Genomic DNA, 19,155 nt, shown 5'->3' with positions numbered 1-19,155 from the left:
TACCTAAAAAGTCCCTTCACGGAAACATTATGGACCATTTAGGTAGTGTGTGTGAAGGGTGTATGGATGTTTCCCAGAGATGGGTTGCAGCTGGAAGGGCATCTGCTGCGTAAAACGTAAAACATATTGTGGATAATTTGGCGGTTCATTCCGTTGTGGCAACCCCTGATTAATAAAGGGACTAAGCCGAAAAGAAAATAAATAATGAATGAATGCTTGTTCAAACTAAAATAAAATGAGTTGAAATAACAACTCTTTCGTTTTTTGGAGACTAACTTAAATGTTTTATATTCAATCTACTTAAATTTGTCAAAAAACTTACGTTAGCTTAATTGATTTTTATTGGGACAGCATGAAGGGATTGTGTGGAACCCAGCATTTACAGAGTGTAAACCCATAAATACAAAATTCTAATGTAAACCAAAAGATATAAAGTGTCTTATCAGACGAGAACTGCATGGGGAAAATTGCTAGGAATTTAAAATTAATGTCTAGAGATGTTAGAACATGTCTTATACAGTTTAAAATTTTACATAGATTTTGTTGGACTCCTAAGAGACTGTTCAGAACAGGATTTAAATACAATCCAGAATGCTGCCGATGTCAAGAAGAAGCATGTGACCTATGTCATGTATTATGGCAATGCCCAGAAGTCCAATATTTTTGGAGAGAGGTACATGAATACCTTGTAAAAATATTGCAGACATACTTAGTGACCCCTGGCCCTTAAGCCACACGAATAAATGAATCACAGTGGATACAGAGCTGTATCAAGGCAGACGGGTGATTGTTAAAAACTGGAAATCTTCCAGTAGACCTCCGATCTTCAGGTGGGTCTCAGAGTTAGGACAAGTTGCAGCTTTTGAAAAACTCTCCTACAGTTTACATGGAAGGATTGAAATTTATTTTGATAAATGGGGGAAATTTCTAAATTTCTGTGAGACACAATGTTAGCAAACATGTAACGAGACAAAATAATACAGTAATTAAGGCTATGAGATTAGCAACCTCCCACTGCATTTTTTATATTATTATTTTTTTCCTTGTATGTGTTTTGGTTTGGTTTATTTGCGCAATTTTATTTAATATTTGTATTTGATATTCATCTGCATTATTTAAAATAAGAAAAACCAATAAAAAGTTCAAATTGTAAAAAAAAATACATAAAAATATTTATTAAAAATATTATTTTAATCATCATTAAAATAAAATATTAAAAATATATACATAAATAATATGGTGGGTACTGACAGATAATATCCGAACATTCTGTCCATCAAAATGATGGCTGATTAGAAAGTCTAACACAACCTCTACTTTGCACTTACAGTATGAGTTTGATGGATGAAAAAAAAAAGGTGTTAAATACCTGTGCATGTCAAATAGCCAACATGACATTTTCTTTTCCTAGAAATCGTTTTGGAGTCACATTCGGAAACAGATTTGGCAGTATTTGGACATTGAATTCCTTCCAACTCAAGCTCCTTATCCAAACTATCAGCTAACTCCCCACAATCCAGTTCCTTGCAGATTGCATTGTTAAGCGCTCTATTAAGACCATCACGGCAGACGGGTGTCCATGTTCCAGCATAAAACAGTGACACAATTCCAGCACATTTGTCTCTAGGATCCTCCAGTCTAGCTTTAATGCTGCCTAGAGGGAATGTATTAAACAAAAATTTAATCAAATGCTTTTACACTGCGTTGAAGGAGTAGTTCATACACACAAAAACTGTCAGTATACATTACCTGTGCATATCACTTGGGCTGGACTGGTGCAGGAGTCTTTGATGGGAATAAAATTGCACATGCTCATTTTCTGCACATATTTTGAACAGTGCACACTATAGTCATTTACAGATAGTTTAACATCCGTCATAAATGACTCGCTCTGAACTGAATCTCCACAGCCCAGATTCTGACAGATTTTGTGAGAGTGTTCAGAGGTCCATGTCTCTCTGCAAACTCCTCCACACTTGTCTCCTCTGCAGATCTCCACTGCTCCCCAGCATCTTTCAGCAGCCGGGTTTTGAAGCTTAACATTCACTGACCCTAGAAATAGCATCATAAAGAATTTTCACAATGTCATTGCATCAATTGTGTCCTACAACATCCTACAGAAATCATTCTACTTTGCTGATTTAATGCTTAAAGATTATATTTACATATTTTAAAAAAAGCGGAAGTTGAAGCGCTGCATCATATTTTAAAGAAATTTTTGATATAAAAACATTCAAAAAGAATGAGAAATAAAATAAATATAAAATACTTTGAAACCGAGAACAGCCAATTGATTTGTACAGCTCATGCGGAACTTAATCTGTCTTATTTCAGAGTCTGCTACTGTCCACCAGGTGTCACATTTCGGTCACGGACACATGCTTTGAGAGCCTTTCTGAATGAATAAACGAAATACTAACTATTGCATTCTTGGATAAGTACAAACGGAAGCGCAGGTTGCCAGATTGAGGACCAAAAAAAAAAAACGAGTCGGACGATCGAGCCTAAAGGCTGATTTAAATTTTTCAATATAAAAACAACAGCCAGCAATAGAAGGAATATTCTCCATATTAAATAGAGTTTTTGTTCGAACCAAAATCTCAAATTGATATATTAGAAACGGCTTCTATTTCTTGCAGCTGAACAACAGAAAACTGACAATGATCACCTCAGGTACACCTCATGCGCTTTATTCAGTGTTAAATGCTAACAACGTGAGATTAAATGCCATTTTACATATTTATTGCCATAATACTGAAAGCAACAGCAGATATGTCACCTCAGATCTTGAAAATAAAATAAGCTGTTTGAAAATGAACTTCAGAACTTCAGAACACATTTTCAGTATCTAAATTTAATAATGTTAAAGAGGTTTAATATATATTAATTAGAAACCTTGCCATTTTGTTAGTGAGTGCCTATTCTGTGCTTCTGAATAGCTGTATTTAAATTTCTCTCGTGTTTCGTCTGGTGCAAACAGCCAAACTGCTTATCGCTGCAAATCTCGTCACGTATCGTGTTGTTAGGACACAGGGTTACAATGTAACCAGCTCACCTAATGTTTACCCTCGTAATATTTATATTATTTGCTAATTAACAACCTCATGTGAAACTCTGAATCTGTGTCTTATTTCAGAGTCTGTCCACCGGAGGTCACATTTCGGTACCGGACACATGCTTTGAGAGCCTTTCTGAATGAATAAATGAAATGTGCGGTTTTCCAACAAGGCAACTTGGGGTGCTGAAATAAAATTGGCTAAACTGGCAGTGGGCGGCTTAATAGACCAAAACAAGACAGACGTTCTGGCACATAACTCCCATTTTCAAAGCAGAATATCTGACTTTAGCGTTGTTTTTTAGATAAATAAGAATATTCACTTAAACTAATTTTTCTTAAATATGTTAAAAATGTTTCTTAAATATCTACAAGCATATTATGGTATTTTTATACTTTAGAGGAGTCAAAAACTTACATACAGCACCTTTAAGTCTTATTCTGATAAATAACATGTTTGTGTTACATTGCAGTTGTATACTGAAAAACATGTACCTGAACATGTGACATTGACAGATGTGGTGTTTGGCTCCCTCTCAAATGAAAGCAGATTTCCACATTGCATTGTGTTGCAAACATCGCTGACGTTTTTCCTAATCTCACCCTTTGGTTCTGTACCATCAACAGACGTGATGCGAACAATTCCCCGGCAGGGCGAATCACCTTCAAAGAACATCAGCTGCTCCTCTAAAAACAAAGATCATGGATTTGTGGTTAATTTCTAAAGGTCAATTAGAGTGGCATCTGAAACATGTGCTTAATAAACAAAACTAACAGCTAAAATGTTTCATGTTACAGTAAAACGACTTTGGCAGAGTTTTGTTTTTATGTTTTAAAAAGAAGTTTCTTATGCTCACCAAAGTTATTAAAAACAGTAAAACAGTATTGAAAGTTAAAAACAAGTTTTAAAAAAGGCATTTGCGGGCAGAGTCTCTGCGGGAAGACTCTGGGAACTTCCAGAAGACTTGGGATGTCTGCTTATAGTTAGCTGCACTAAAAACTTTTTGTTAGTCTTCAGTTTTTATAATACATTTTTCTAAATTAATAATAATAATAATTAATTTATATCATATTAATAATAATATGACCTGCATTTTAAAAATATATTTTAAAAGTTTTTACTGTCAGTTTTGTCTAATTGCTTAATAAGTATAAAACTCTGACTTAGCCCAAACTGATTTTCACAACATAACTGATTTTATTGTATTTTTCATAAACTTTGTGAGAATAAGAGCATTTAAAAATATTATCCTGTATTTTATATTTTACCTTCACACATTATTTTCATTATTTCTCGTTGTGTTTGGGGTAAATTTGTTTTCTCAAAGCACTCATGAAGCTTTGCTGAGGGGCTTTTACACTTAAGGCTCCATTGCTTAAGTGTTTGCAGATTCCCGTTGGCGAAGAGTTTTTCAGGCATTGTGCCAAAACTTCCACATCCGAGATGTTTACACACCATATTGATGTTTTCAGTGAGCTTATCATGCTGAATGGACCACCATGACTCTTCCCATTTCACCTCCACACGTCCAGAACATTGACCCAGACCGTCCTTCAAACGCACATCCAAGCTGCCTGCAGTATACAGCAAAAAAACAGATTATATTGGAAGATATGGGTAGGGCCAGATAGAATCTGCGGACGTTTGCCATTTCTGCAGAGAATTTTGAAAAAAAAAATCTGCATTTTTATGTGGAATTGTTTTGGAAGTATCGTAACTTAAAACTAAATATTAGACATAAAAAATAACAGCTTTTTAAGCTTAATGTTTACAATGCAAATCCATCTAAATACCCTTATTTGGTAAACTAAGCAAGTCTATCATATAAAATATTATTTTACAAACTGTATTGTAAATAAATCATATAAATATTTTCATATTAGTCAATAATATTACTGAAATTCATTTAAAAACTGAATAAATATAAATGTACACACATTTATATGAGTAAATAAATAGACTCAGTGATGGGCTAAAAAATCAGCAGATTTCTACACGCGCAGATTCTGTGTGGGCCTAGATATGGGTGATTAGGGTCTTTATTTCTTGCATGTTCTGAGTATTTTAAAGACCGTCTCAGTTACCTGAACATGTAACTTTAGTTGTGTCGCATCGATGTGATCGATGCTCATGCTTTGCCAGGCAATGCCAAAGTGACTCCTCATCACCTTGACACTCAACATTACTCAGCAAACCAGTATTCCAAGATCCCCGTTTCACATCCATCACCTCACCACAGCCGAGCTCTCGACAGACCACCTTCCCCAGCTGACGGAGCAGATCCTGACTCCAATCAGGGTAGCAAACTCCATATTCAGCTCCATTCACAACAACGTAAACATCTCCAAAACACTTTGACGTAAAGTTGCCAAGCCGGACATTGTCTGTAAATGCAGAAAATTTCATTTTTATTTCTACATGCTTTATACATTTTATTAAAAAGGTATCTTAATGGATAAGTAACCTACAAGTATTTATGGGTTAAGAAGTCACTTTTATAATAATAATAATAAAATCACCCTATTATTATTTGCTACACCTTTTAAACCATCCACACTCATCTAAACATCACTCTTAGTAATGAGAATGATGTAACGATGTAATTTTATTTAAAGTAAGAAACCCAGCATTACTTGAGCATGTCAGGATGTTTGTTCCGTTATCATTTGTGAAGTTTCCAGTGGAGCCACAGTTCAATTGAGTACAGATGTAGTCAGGGTTAACATCTTTTTGCTTAAGAGGATCCCATGATTTTTTGGGGAAATTGTACTCCTCTACTGATCCAGAGCATACATTATTGCCATCCCTAAGACGGAACCTCCTGTGTTCTGTGTAAAACAAGTATTGCAGCATAAAAAAAAAAAATCACAATCAGTTTTACAGACAAACCACTGGAATAACGTGAATATTTCAGATAAAATTAAGGCATCACCAGATAGAATATTGACCACAATTTCCGTGACCTGAATAAGCTTTGCTATAGTTGTTAACTAGTTGTATTCATTTTGTTGAATCCATCTGACAACATTAAACTAGCTAATTTTTCAAACAGAGACTTTCACTAATCAGAGAGTTGCACCAAGCAAAGCATGACAAAAGAGATCTTTAGCTCCACCCACTCGCCTGACACACACCAATTAACATTATCCAGTTGGTCTCTCTATACCAGGGGTGCCTAAACTCTGTCCCAGAGGGCAGATGTTCTGCATCTTCAACTTGCATCAACACACTTGCATGAATGTTTCTAGAAAGCCTAGTGCAGCGGTGGTCAAACTAGAGTTTGAGCTGGTAAAATCCTGTAGTATGGCACTGTGAAAAGGGCCAGGATTTAACAAGATGATTAGACTTTTAAAAAAGCAAGGGATTGGTCCATATTTTAAGTTCTGACCAGAGAGGTCACATTTTAATCTCCCCATAGACTTCCATTGATACAGACGCAAATCATACCTGCCAACACTTCTGTTTTTACCAGTCTATGGTTTTTACCGGGAGTCTCCCGTAATTCAGACCCATATTATATCTACAGTATTAAATATGTCCTGTATTACAGTCCCCATGCGAGTCCCCATACACCAAACCCAACGCGCTACCATCTCCATACCTGCTTCCCGCTCTTCAGTTTGCACGCACCCCAGCCCCAACCCCCGGCTCTTTACTTTGTGTGCAACTACTGAACTTAGTTTAAACGTAACGCTACATTCCAACTAAATATTTACGGCAGCCCCCCCCCCCCATGTATAACGGCAGAAAAGTGACGACAATGAGATTAGATTACATCAGGGGTCTCAAACTCAATTTACCCGAGGGCTGCTGGAAGCCCAGTGAGGCTGGGCCGCATCAGGTTTTCCACAAGCAATTAATTAATTATTAATTTCTAATTTGTTTCTTTTTTTATCATATTTTGTGTTAAAAAAATAAAAATGGAGAGATTTGAAAAGATTGGAATTTTTAACACAAAAAAGTGAACTAAATAAAAAAAACTTAAAAATTGATGAGAAAATAATTTAATCAGTATTAAATAGTGATAAAAATAATTATTTAAAAAACAGTTTGTAACTTCTTTGTACAAAAGCATCACCTTCTCAGACTATGCATTTCTGGTTAGTCTTGGTTTATAACTCTGGGTTTAAAGTCATTTAACAAAGAGGAATAGGAAAAAATTCAGAACCAGCAATGCAGGAAAAGTGGCATCTGACCAATCAGAATAACGTACAAGTAAACATAATAGTATAGACTTCACTTACTGCTGCAGATGACATTGGCTCGATCCTTGCAGTCTGCTGCCGGCTCCATACACTGCCAAGAGTACTTCTCACTCCCAACACAATTAAGCTGCACATTTTTTTTGATCTGTTCTGTTTTAAATATTCCAGCTTTGGGAATATAATAATGATCCCCACAACCAAGCTCCTTGCATACCATGTCAGCTTTTGGTTTATCTGGCCAAGAATATAAAAAAGTAAATAGGTAAGACAATCTTTGCATTACTATAATTGTCAGTTGTCACTATAAATACTTAAGTATAAATGCTAAACCTTTTGATTTACTTGTTAAATTTAGATGTAAATAAAACGTAGAAGGAATGACTATTAGGACAATGCAACATGTGATTACAATAGCAAGTGTATAGTCAAATATAATTTACTCTGTAACAATTTTTTCCAATTGTGGATGAATATGAAGAAATCAAATGTAAGATTATGTATCACCATCACCGTCTTTAAATGACTAAAAACATATATTTAATTATTAAGTCCCCATGTTTATTGTTTGAATAAATGGCACGGTTTTATTTACTCCACAAAAAACATACTTGAGACGTCCTATTTTTATATGAGTTTGTCATACAATGATCTTCTTCTGCTCTGTGAGTCAAACCAACCACTAACTGCTTACATTTTTATAATGTAAGAAAACCTTTTGTAAAATAATATACAAGCAAACTCATGCATCTTCATGACCACAAGTCAAAATAAGTTTAGTTTAGCTAAACTTGAAAAAATAATTATTAATACCATCAGTAAATGGAAAAAAAAATAAAATAACTAAATAAATAAACACATTTTTTGTTATAATTAGCAAGGAATGTTTTAATATAAATTTAATTCATTCATTTCCTTTTTTCTCCAACTCATAAAACCTATAAATGTAAAAAAAGAAAGTGTTATTTATGTAACTGTAAAATGTTAAATTGTATGTAATTGTAAAATAGGTTTTATGATTATAATGAAACATACAAGCATCCTTGGTTAATGAAACTGACATCAATGTTTAAAATAAATTTTAAAAATAAAAGAAAGTCAATTAAAAAGTATTTTGAGATAAATAAAACAGCATTCAAGGGATCCTGATGTCCTGATAACAGTCACTGCATTAGATTGATTTTTATTAATAATAATATACAAAGACGATGACAAACAACTTATACAAAATTACAAGTTTAATTTTAATAATCAAAAATGATGTAATATTAAAAAATATATATTCTACTCAAAAGACATTTAAAAACTTGCTTAGAGGAGGGGGGGAACTACAAAAAAGCAAATGACGAAAAGTGTTTTTAGATCTTGAGAATTTTTATGAGAATCTAGTGGAATTCATAGACTTCCTCTGTGCTTTGACTGATAATAAATTAGACACTGAGAAAAAAAAATAAGAAAAATAAATTAGGGCTGAAATTTATAATTTAATTATTTGGATTAATCGACTACAAAAAAATAACTGATTAAATTCGTAGCAATCAAAGCGTCATTTACAAAAAACATAAATAAATACATTTAACGCATGCTAAACTTCCTGCCTATAGAAGAATTATTTGATTTTCTGGTTGTTTTTATTTTAATTAAGCAATATGAAGCTTGTTTTTATTTTATCCTGTAATAATAATGTAATTTTGGGTGAAATAAAAAAATAAATCCATTGTTTAAAGTCAGAATATAGTGCAGTGGCTGCTAATTGTTATACAGTAGGTGTGTGTGTGTGTGTGTGTCTGTGATTGGCTTTTACACTTTTTACTGATGTAGAATTTCAGTCAAAATAAAAATTATTCTGCTCAAAAAGTATTTAAAAACTTTTATATAAAAACTCTAAATGATGAAAAGTGTTTTAGATCTTGAGTAATCCAATAAAATAGACTTTCTCTGCATTCTTCAAAACCCCAAAAAATATAATGGCTGAAAGTTCTAATCAAATTATTTGATTTAATCGCTTAGAAAAATAACTGATTAAATTCGTAGCAAACGACGAATCGTTTATTTAAATTTATTTAACGAATGTTCAACGTCCTGCATGTATAAGATTTATACCAGGGTATAAGATAATCTTTGATTTGCTGGTTATATTTATTTTATTTAAGCACCATGCAGCTTGTTTTTATTTTATCCTGTAAGTATAGTATTATTTAATGTGAAATGAAACGAGAGGACACATTTGTGTCAAAGGAGTCAGGGCAGTGAAATAAAATGAGTCTTGGGTGAAATAAAAAAAATTGGATTGTTTAAAGTCAGAATCTGTAATTGGCTTTTATGCACTTTTTACAGCTCTTTTGCATTTCAGGCTCAATATCTTAAAAATGGAAAAAGCTGATCAGATTAATCCATTAATTACAGTGGTAGATCAGTCAGTTATTAAAATAAGCAATTGCTGCAGCCCTAAAACAAACATATTGTTACTTACCCCAATTAGAATTACAGACACCAATGATGCTGTTGTGTGTTTGAAACTCGACTGCTCCAGCACATTTATCAGTCTGACCATTCAGATTTAAACGCAGTGTAACATTTCCTATGGTGAAAAGTACTGAATAATTTCTGGATATCTTCAATACAAACAGAAAACATTATATTTTACACATAAAAAAAGACTACCCACCAGAACAATCAACAGCAACAAAACTGTCTCCTTTGCATTTTTTTGGATCTTTTGGTTCAACAAAGGGGCATTTCCAAAGGCTCTCTCCATCAGATCTGCACTGCACTTGATCCATGAAATATAGTTCTGGTCGAGGTTGATCTTTGTAGCGAACCTCTTCTATACCAGAGTGCACATGATCTCCACATCCCAATGATCGACAAACAACCTCTCCATTTTCTTTTTTCCAGCCATAATGACAGACCAAACCCCATTCACGGTTACTGTTGTAGACCTCCAGACGGCCTTGACACGGACTGGTAGATGCGCGCAGAGTCACATTCAGACCTGTGATCAATCAATCAAATTTTATCTTAATTTGTTTATCTATTTATTTATTTTTTGACAATCTCAGTGCATCTCTTTAAGGATCTGACAGCCTGTTCTTGTGCATTTAAATTTTCTGTAATATAATTTGCAGATCTTAGTCTTTAGTTTGCTATGTGTTTTATTTTAATTAATAATAAAAAAAAAAAATATATATATATATATATATATATATATATATATATATATATATATACACACACACACTTTACAATAAGTTTTCATTATGCCCAGCTGGGTCAGTTGACATTTCTGTGTGGAGTTTGCATGTTCTCCCCGTGTTCGCATGGGTTTCTTCCGGGTGCTCCGGTTTCCCCCACAGTCCAAAGACATGTGGTACAGGTGAATTAAATAAGCTAAATTGGCCATAGTGTATGTATGTGAATGCAAGAGTGTATGGGTGTTTGCCAGTGTTGAGTTGCAGCTGGAAGGGCATCCGCTGCGTAAAACATATGCTGAATAAGGTGGCGATTCATTTCGCTGTGGCCACCCCTTTTTAATAAAGGGACTTTAAGCCAAAAAGAAAATGAATGAAGTTTTTAGTAGTTAATGCGTTTACTAACATGAACTAATAATGAACAATACTTGTACAGCATGTATTAATAATCATAGTTCAACATTTACTAATGCATTATTAAAATCCAAATTTATGCTTATTAACATTAGGCTGAGAGTTAACATGAACTAACAACCAACAACTGCATTTTCATCACCTAACGTCTAACTAACGTCTAACTAACTTTTTTCTGCATTACCTAACATTAACTAGCATTGTTTAATTAAATTAGAGCACAAAGCTAGCTGCAAGACACACTAAGACCTGCCAATTATGATACAGAACATTAAAATGCACAACAACAGGCTGTCAGATCCCTGTAGATATGCATTGCAAAAATGAAATAAATAGATAAACAAATTATAACAAAATTAAATGAATGAGATGCATAATAACAGGTTTTCAAGACATATTGTACTAAGCCTTGCACGAAATGACATTAGTTACAAATAATTCAAATTTAAAACAAATTAAGTAAAAAAAAAAAAGACAGAACAGACTATGATATGGATGTACAGATGAATAAATGAACCTGCAATAAATTAAAAAATAAATAAATACAAAAAAATGAAGAATAACTTTCAAATGAATTACATTAAAATATGATGCATAGGAACAGGCTGTCAGATGGTTGCAAAGACAAACTGAGACGTGCAAAAAAAATATTATTTATATAAGAGATTTGTGAGGGGTGTACTCATATATGGTTTGTATTTAACAGAAATGCCTTGTCATAGTCTATATAATAATCAATGTGGCTATTTTAATTTAGAATTTATTTAATTGTGGACTTTAATTTTGTAGAAAAGAGACCAGAAAGACAAAGATTTTTTTAAGTATTTATGCGCAATTATTCTGTAGTATTGTCAATTATTTATTTGTTTGTTAAATTTAACTTGTTTAAACTTATTCAAGTACTTGATAGAACAAAAAATGTCTAAAAATGTACATTCACTTAATCAAAAAGCTGAATAACGTTCTAATTGAATATAGCATTTTACAAAGATTTTTACTTAACAAAGTTGTATCATACACCTATATATGAAGACATGCAAAAAAAAAAATCTTAGTAAAAAAAAAATCTAATTATAAAATTAGTTAAACAAATGCTTAAAAGAATGGCCTTAAAATAAATGTAATTTAAATAAAATAGTAAATGATAACATTCTATCGATACTATATTTTAAAGTGACATATTAAAAGAAACAAAGGCTAACTTGTTAAACGATATACGATCATGTTATTAAAGTCAAGGTGTCTTTTTTAGCCTTATATGGTCACTGGAAAATGTGGCTGTGCAGTCTGAGAACTGATGAACCACATGCTCTGCAGAAGCTGCTGTGTTCTCTTATCTGTCAGTGGCTTCCAGCGCTCAAATTTTCACAAGTTGCATGTTTATGCAGATTATGAGATAAAGCCACTACACGTTATCTGTAAGAAAACCACAGGTTTAACCGTGCCTTTCCACAGAGAGTTGTGAAGAACACACGCATGAGACAAACCACTGCGTGATCTTGGTTTCTTGGTATATTAATGTCTACATCTTTAATTTAAATCTATAACATCATTTTATTAGCAAAGTCATATCTATAATTGTATATATATATATATATATATATATATATATATATATATATATATATATATATATATATATATATATATATATATATATATACAGTATATGTATAAATTATAAAATAAGCAATATGAAATAAAATGAAATAAATAAAACACTTGGACTTGCATTGTGTTTAAGTGTTCCCTTTATTTTTTATTAATTATTTTATTAATGATGTAATTTTAATTAATGATTTAATTTTAATTAATTATTAAAATAAATAAATATCATATTAATATATAATAATTATTAATTCATTCATTCTCTTTTCAGCTTAGTCCCTTTATTAATCTGGGGTCACCACAGCAGAATGAACTGCCAATTTATCCAGCATGTGTTTTACTCAGCGGATGCCATTCCAGCTGCAACCCAACACTGGGAAACACCCATACACTCTTGCATTAACACTCATACACTACGGCCAATTTAGCTCAATCAATTCACCTGTACCGCATGTCTTTGGACTTGTGGGGGAAACCGGAGCACCCGGAGGAAACCCATGCAAACATGGGGAGAACATGCAAACTCCACACAGAAATACCAACTGGTCCAGCAGGGGTTCAAATCAGCGACCTTCTTGCTTTAAGGCGGTCGTGCTACCCACTGCACCACTGTGACACCCCATGTAATATATATATATATATATATATATATATATATATATATATATATATATATATATATATATATATATATATATATATATAATCATATTAAATCATTGTGGTTGTTTTATTGTAGAATTTATTCAGTTTAGTGTTTTTAAAGTTGTGTTATTATACTGAGAGGAGATATGAAAAAAAACTATGGGCTGAAAGAAATTTTCAGGTTTTTATGTTATGTGTGAACGAATAACCTCTTTTGTTTTTTCAGTTATTTGTTTATTTGTTTTCCATTTTTAATTCCAGATTTTCTTTTATTGTACTTGTTTTGTTGCATTGCTAAACAAACAAAATATGTAAATTTTACAGTGCACAGCATAATTGAGTACACCTCATTTTGAAAATTTATATTTTTATCATTTTCAAAAAATATACAAAATAATAACAAAAAAAATGGGGGGGAAAAAAGAGGTATACTAATTTTGTGCCGCTTTTATAAGTTATTTTGTTAGATTAGCCTTTAGTACTGACTAACATAATATATGCACAAATATAATATTGTAAGCTTCCTATAGAAAATATTAATTTAAATGAGAGATTTGTGAGGGAGATACTCATACTGTATACGCACAGTATATAACAACACTGCATTGTCCTATTCTATATAATAATCATCAATGTGGCTATTTTAATTTAGAATTAATTTAATTCTGCAATTTAAAAAAATTTAAATTAAAAATATATTTCCATGATCAAAAAATGTTAAAAAATTGCGCTAATTTAATAATATAGATAGATTATATAATATATATACATATGTATATAATATATATACATTTTAGATAGCCTTTTATTTAACAAAGCTGCATCATACATCTATAATTGAATCCCTGCAGTAAAAAGGGCTCCAATATTCATTCATTCGTTTTCTTGTCGGCTTAGTCCCTTTGTTAATCCAGGGTCGCCACAGCGGAATGAACCGCCAACTTATCCAGCTATTTTTTACGCAGCGGATGCCCTTCCAGCCACAACCAATCACTGGGAAACATTCACACACACTCATACACTACGGACAATTTAGCCTACCCAATTCACCTGTACCGCATGTCTTTGGACTGTGGGGGAAACCGGAGCACCCGGAGGAAACCCACGCGAACGCAGGGAGAACATGCAAACTCCACACAGAAATGCCAACTGAGCCAAGACTCGAACCAGCGACCTTCTTGCTGTGAGGTGAACGTGCTACCCACTGTGCAAATGCATTCAAAACTTATTGTCTATTTTGTTCTCAGTAACGTTTCTTTTAATAGCTTCTGATTATTTGATATCCCTTTGAAATGGTTATACTGAATAAATAAATTTTTAATGATAAATATCCACATTACAAAAGAATTGCTAACACTTTCATTGAAATATAGCACATTTATTCTGTTTTGTGCCATTATGAAGATAAAGCTGCATAAATGTAAATTAACTTATAATAAATAACTAAATTCAAAAAATTGCTAATTTCTCTGATAATTTCTCTCAAGTTCAAAATTTTTTTTTAGGTATATTCATACTTAAATCAAAGTTATTTTTCATACTACATAATATATGCAGTTGAAGTCAGAATTATTAGCCCCCTGTTTATTGTTTTCCCCAATTTCGGTTAAGGGATTAAGGGAGAGAAGATGTTTTCAACACATTTCTTAACATTAGTTTGAATAACTCATTTCTAATAACTGATTTATTTTATCTTTGCCATGATGACAGTAAATAATATTTTACTAGATATTTTTTCAAGACTCTTCTATACTGCTTAAAGTGATGCTTAAAGGCTTAACTAGGTTAATTAGATTAACCAGACAGGTAAGCGTAATTAGGCAAGTTATATTATAATGATGGTTTGTTCTAGACTATCAAAAAATATGTAGCTTAAAGGGGCTAATAATTGACCTTAAAATGGTTTTGAAAAAATAAAAACTGCTTTTATTCTAGCCAAAATAAAACAAATAAGACCTTCTCCAGAAGAAAAAAATATTATCAGACAACCAGTGAAAATGTCCTTGCTCTGTTAAACATAATTTTGGAAAAATGTAAAAAAAGAAAACATTCTAAGGGGGGCTAATAATTCTGACTTCAACTGTATGTGAATACACCTTTTATTAGTTTTTTATTTATTTATTTAAAAATCTAAAATAAATATATAAATTTTGTATACATACATATGTATATAAATGAAACAGAAAAAAATGCTATAAGCCATTTCACCATACTGATTATAAGAAGCTGGAACTTTAATGCTCTTAAATTGCTCTGGAGAATATGATCATCAGGTTTTGTTGATCTTCTGAAAATACCCAAATATTTAATAAGCAGAATATTTTCGGCCGATTAAATTTCATAATAAAATTACATATAATCATACCATTTTTTTATTAATAAAATACATATTTCTGTAAAGTAACAAAACCATTTCTTTGAATTAACTACAATAAAAACCAAAATAGGCATTTTAGTCTTTTTTTATAATATTAAACAAATCTTTATATCTTTTATTTCTTTTAAACCTGATTTATTACATTATTAAATGTTTTAATAATTAAATTTCTTAAAATTGCTTTTATATCTTACCTATTGTGATTATTTTATGATTTTTAATCCTCGTTTATGTAAAAGACTTTGAATTACCATTATGTATGAAATGTGCAATATACAGTTGAAGTTAGAATTATTTACCCTCTTTGGAATTTTTTTCTTTTTCAAATGTTTCCCAAATTATCAAAGTCTTATTTGTTTTAACTTGGCTAGGATGAAAGCAGTTTTTAATTTTTTAAAAGATATTTTAAGGTCAAAATTATTAGCCTCTTAAGCAATATTTTATTTTTCGATTATCTACAGAACAAACCATCATTGTACAATGACTTGCCTTATTACCCTAACTTGACCAAATATCCTAATTACCCAGGTAATCCTTTGAATTTCACTTTAAGCTGAATACCAATATCTTGAAAAATATCTAGTAAAATTTTATGTACGGTCATCACGGCAAAGAAATTAGTTATTAGAAATGAGTTAATAAAAGTATTATGTTGAAAAAAATCTCACCAATAAACAAAATTTGAGAGAAAATATATAGAGGAGATAATTATTTAGGAGGGCTAATAATTCTAACTTCAACTGTGCATAAAAAATAAAATAAAAACTTTAGAAAATGTTTGGTCTCAGTTTAATTTGTCACTAACGCAAAATAAGTTACTATGCAAGTTATTTCAGTATTTGTTAAGCATTCATTAACTGCCCCATTTACAGCAGCCTGGAACACAATGCAGCATGTAAACGGGTAATAAAATATACATTTCTTTAATTTAGAAAACACAATTTCACTTGCCTTGAGTAGCTGATATTTGCAAAAACAGGAGCAGGAACCACATGATGGTAGAATAAAGGAGGAGGATGGAGGAGAGGACCAGGCCGCATGCTGTACCTGCTTTTAAGTGCTTTGTGATGTCACAGTTTTATCAACATCCTGCTCGCTTTCCTCATATGCATTTCATTTGATTAAATGAGCTTTGTTTTAATTTAATACATAGGATATATGCTGAACAAACATAAAAACTGCATCTATGTACTTTTGGAGTAATCACATATTAATCTATCCAGTTCTTTGTTCTATTGCTGTTGTTTTAATGTCCAGATGTGATTATGAAGAGAACGGAAGTTTTTATCAATCAGCAATTGCGCAGATGTTTGGTAGCTTTAAGAGAGAATCTTAAGTAAATTTCCATATTTAGCTATCTAATAATTAAAATAAATAAATAAATAGTGATTAAAAATAAAATGTCATTAAAATAATATTTTTGAACTATTAACATACAAAACCAGATGCAACCCTTTTTTCAGAATATAGTTTGTTGTGCAGATCATATTCTCCACTGTCGAAGCAATGAAATTACATTTGTGTTTACATTTTAAAAATGCTTTTGCACTGTTTCCAGTCATCACCATTAGGTAAGCGAATTAGTGATGATAAAAATGTAACTTTTGCGTCTTGACGTACCTGTTGTTGCTTGCGCTGCAGTTCCTCCATCTGCCGCTAGATGTCAGTGTTGTGTAAACATTCCAAACCTTTCATAACCCTTCGCTCTCATTTGCTGTAAACGCTTTTATCTGCGTTTCTGTTCGTTCTGGCCATATTGGGAAAAAAACTATGTCCAAGACGTTGAGAGAGGGAAGATGGACACACAAACCTATCAATACATAGCCTACTCAGTGCGTTGTGGCTTCTTGCTGTAACAGATCTATGGGCTGTTGAGTTGCCGATGAAACGATTGCGCAGGATAATTAGATCTGAATCTTTCTCGTGGTGTAGAGAAAGTAAAATGTACGTATTAAGGAAGAAACTTAACGACTGGCTTAACATATAGAGAGTTCTTTCAAACGGAGTGGAAAAACTTGGTGTTTTGCTTAAAACTTGTCACCTGCTTTTGGTTCAGGTCGGTTGTGTGTGCTCAGTTAAATGTCGTAGTCAGTTCATGTTGTGAACTCTTTCTTCAGCAAGCAGATGCGATGAAACTAGTTTTCTTAGTCTGTTTAACGTAGTTCTCGCTTAGTGAGGAAGATAATGTGAACATGTCCTTTAGTTAGTTTGCTGTCTTTGTGTGTTTCACGGGAGTGGGCGGAGCAAAGTATCATTTTGGCGCGCTTTGCTGACGGTGACTCTGATTGGTGGAAGTTTCTAGACAGCTAGTTTATTTAGAAATGTAGATATTTCAAAACACCTCCACTACACAGTGTCTTTATAAAAGAACCAAAAATCTCTGGCTAAAATAAAAACAAAATTAGCATTAAAAATGTTTAATTTATTTGTATCATATACCATAGTCGATATCTGTTTTGTTATTTTTCTTCTTAGTTTTTATTTTAGTTTGGATAATTTTTGTAATTTACACTATTTGTATAAAAAGTAAAATGTCTGTATATGTTTGCTAGTTAGGCCTATTGTTAATCATCCATTTTGCCATGAAGCAATACAATGAATGGAGTTTTACTTCCAGCACACAGCTGTTGCTTTTTAAGAAAATTCTGTTTTAGTTTCAAGGTATGTCTTTCCAAAGTACACTCACCCGCCACTTTATTAGGTACACCTGTCCAACTGCATGTTAATGCAAAATTTTAATCAGCTCAACATATTTATGCACGTAGACATGGTCAAGTTGATCTGCTGCAGTTCAAACTGAGCATCAGAATGAGGAAGAAAGTTGATGTAAGTGACTTTGTAGATGTTATGGTTGTTGGTGCCAGACGGGCTGGTCTAAGTATTTCAGAAACTGCTGATCTACTGTGATTTTCATGAACAACCATCTCTAGGGTTTACAGAGAATGGTCTGAAAAAGAGAAAATATCCAGCGAGCGGCAGTTCTGTGGGGGCAAATGCCTTATTGATGCCAGGGGTCAAAGGAGAATGGCCAGACTGGTTCCAGCTGATAGAAAGGCAACAGTAACTCAAATATCCACTTGTTACAATCGAGGTATGCAAAAGAGCATCTCTGAACACACACCACGTCAAACCTTGAGGCAAATAGGCTACAGCAGCAGAAGACCACAACAGGAGCCACTCCTGTCAGATAAGAACAGGAATACAATTCACACAGGCTCACCAAAAGTAGACAATAGAAGATTGGAAAAAGTTGCCTGGTCTGATGAGTCTCCATTTCTGCTGCAATATTTGCATGGTAGGGTCAGAATTTGGTGTCAACAACATGAAAGCATGGATTCATCCTGCATTGTATCAACAGTTCAGGCTGATGGTGATGGTGTAATGGTGTGGAGGATATTTTCTTGGCACACTTTGGGCCCGTTAATACCCAGCATTGTGTCAACACCACAGCCTACCTTAGTATTGCTGTTGACCATGTCCATCCCTTTATGACCACAGTGTACCATCTTCTGATGGCTACTTCCAGCAGGACAATACACCATGTCATAAAGCACGAATCATCTTGGATTTCTGGTTTCTTGAACATGAGAATGAGTTTGCTGTACTCAAATGGCCTCCACAGTCACCAGATTCAATCCAATAGAGCACTTTTGGGATGTGGT

General features: G+C 32.8%; 1 protein-coding gene across 14 annotated transcripts in view; it reads right to left on the bottom strand.

Moving 5' to 3' along the window:
* The window catches only part of LOC101883539 (scavenger receptor cysteine-rich type 1 protein M130), a 53,743-nt gene extending 36,027 nt beyond the window's left edge, over positions 1-17,716 (bottom strand). For 5 of the 14 annotated variants that reach the window (XR_015497608.2, XR_015497609.2, XM_087264334.2 and 2 more), the window contains exons 1-10: positions 17,114-17,716; positions 9,927-10,253; positions 9,732-9,839; positions 7,301-7,495; positions 5,690-5,884; positions 5,141-5,440; positions 4,325-4,630; positions 3,551-3,742; positions 1,750-2,052; positions 1,370-1,654 (exon numbers count right to left, since the gene is read on the bottom strand). Coding sequence is in view for 10 of the 14 variants with exons in the window: in XM_087264334.2 (XP_087120460.1) it covers positions 1,370-1,654; positions 1,750-2,052; positions 3,551-3,742; positions 4,325-4,630; positions 5,141-5,440; positions 5,690-5,884; positions 7,301-7,495; positions 9,732-9,839; positions 9,927-10,041 (1,999 nt within the window). In the remaining 4 variants the exon portion in view is untranslated. Of the gene's footprint in view, positions 1-1,369; positions 1,655-1,749; positions 2,053-3,550; positions 3,743-4,324; positions 4,631-5,140; positions 5,441-5,689; positions 5,885-7,300; positions 7,496-9,731; positions 9,840-9,926; positions 10,254-16,444; positions 16,554-17,113 lie in introns of all 14 variants that reach the window. The other 9 variants (XR_015497607.2, XM_087264327.2, XM_087264328.2 and 6 more) reach the window with 5 other exon arrangements.
* Between the last annotated feature and the right edge of the window lie 1,439 nt (positions 17,717-19,155).

Source organism: Danio rerio, chromosome 8 (genome assembly GCF_052040795.2).
Source record: "Danio rerio strain M-AB ecotype USA chromosome 8, GRCz13ab, whole genome shotgun sequence".
NCBI lineage: Eukaryota > Metazoa > Chordata > Actinopteri > Cypriniformes > Danionidae > Danio > Danio rerio.
This window is presented reverse-complemented; position numbering and strand designations above follow the sequence as displayed.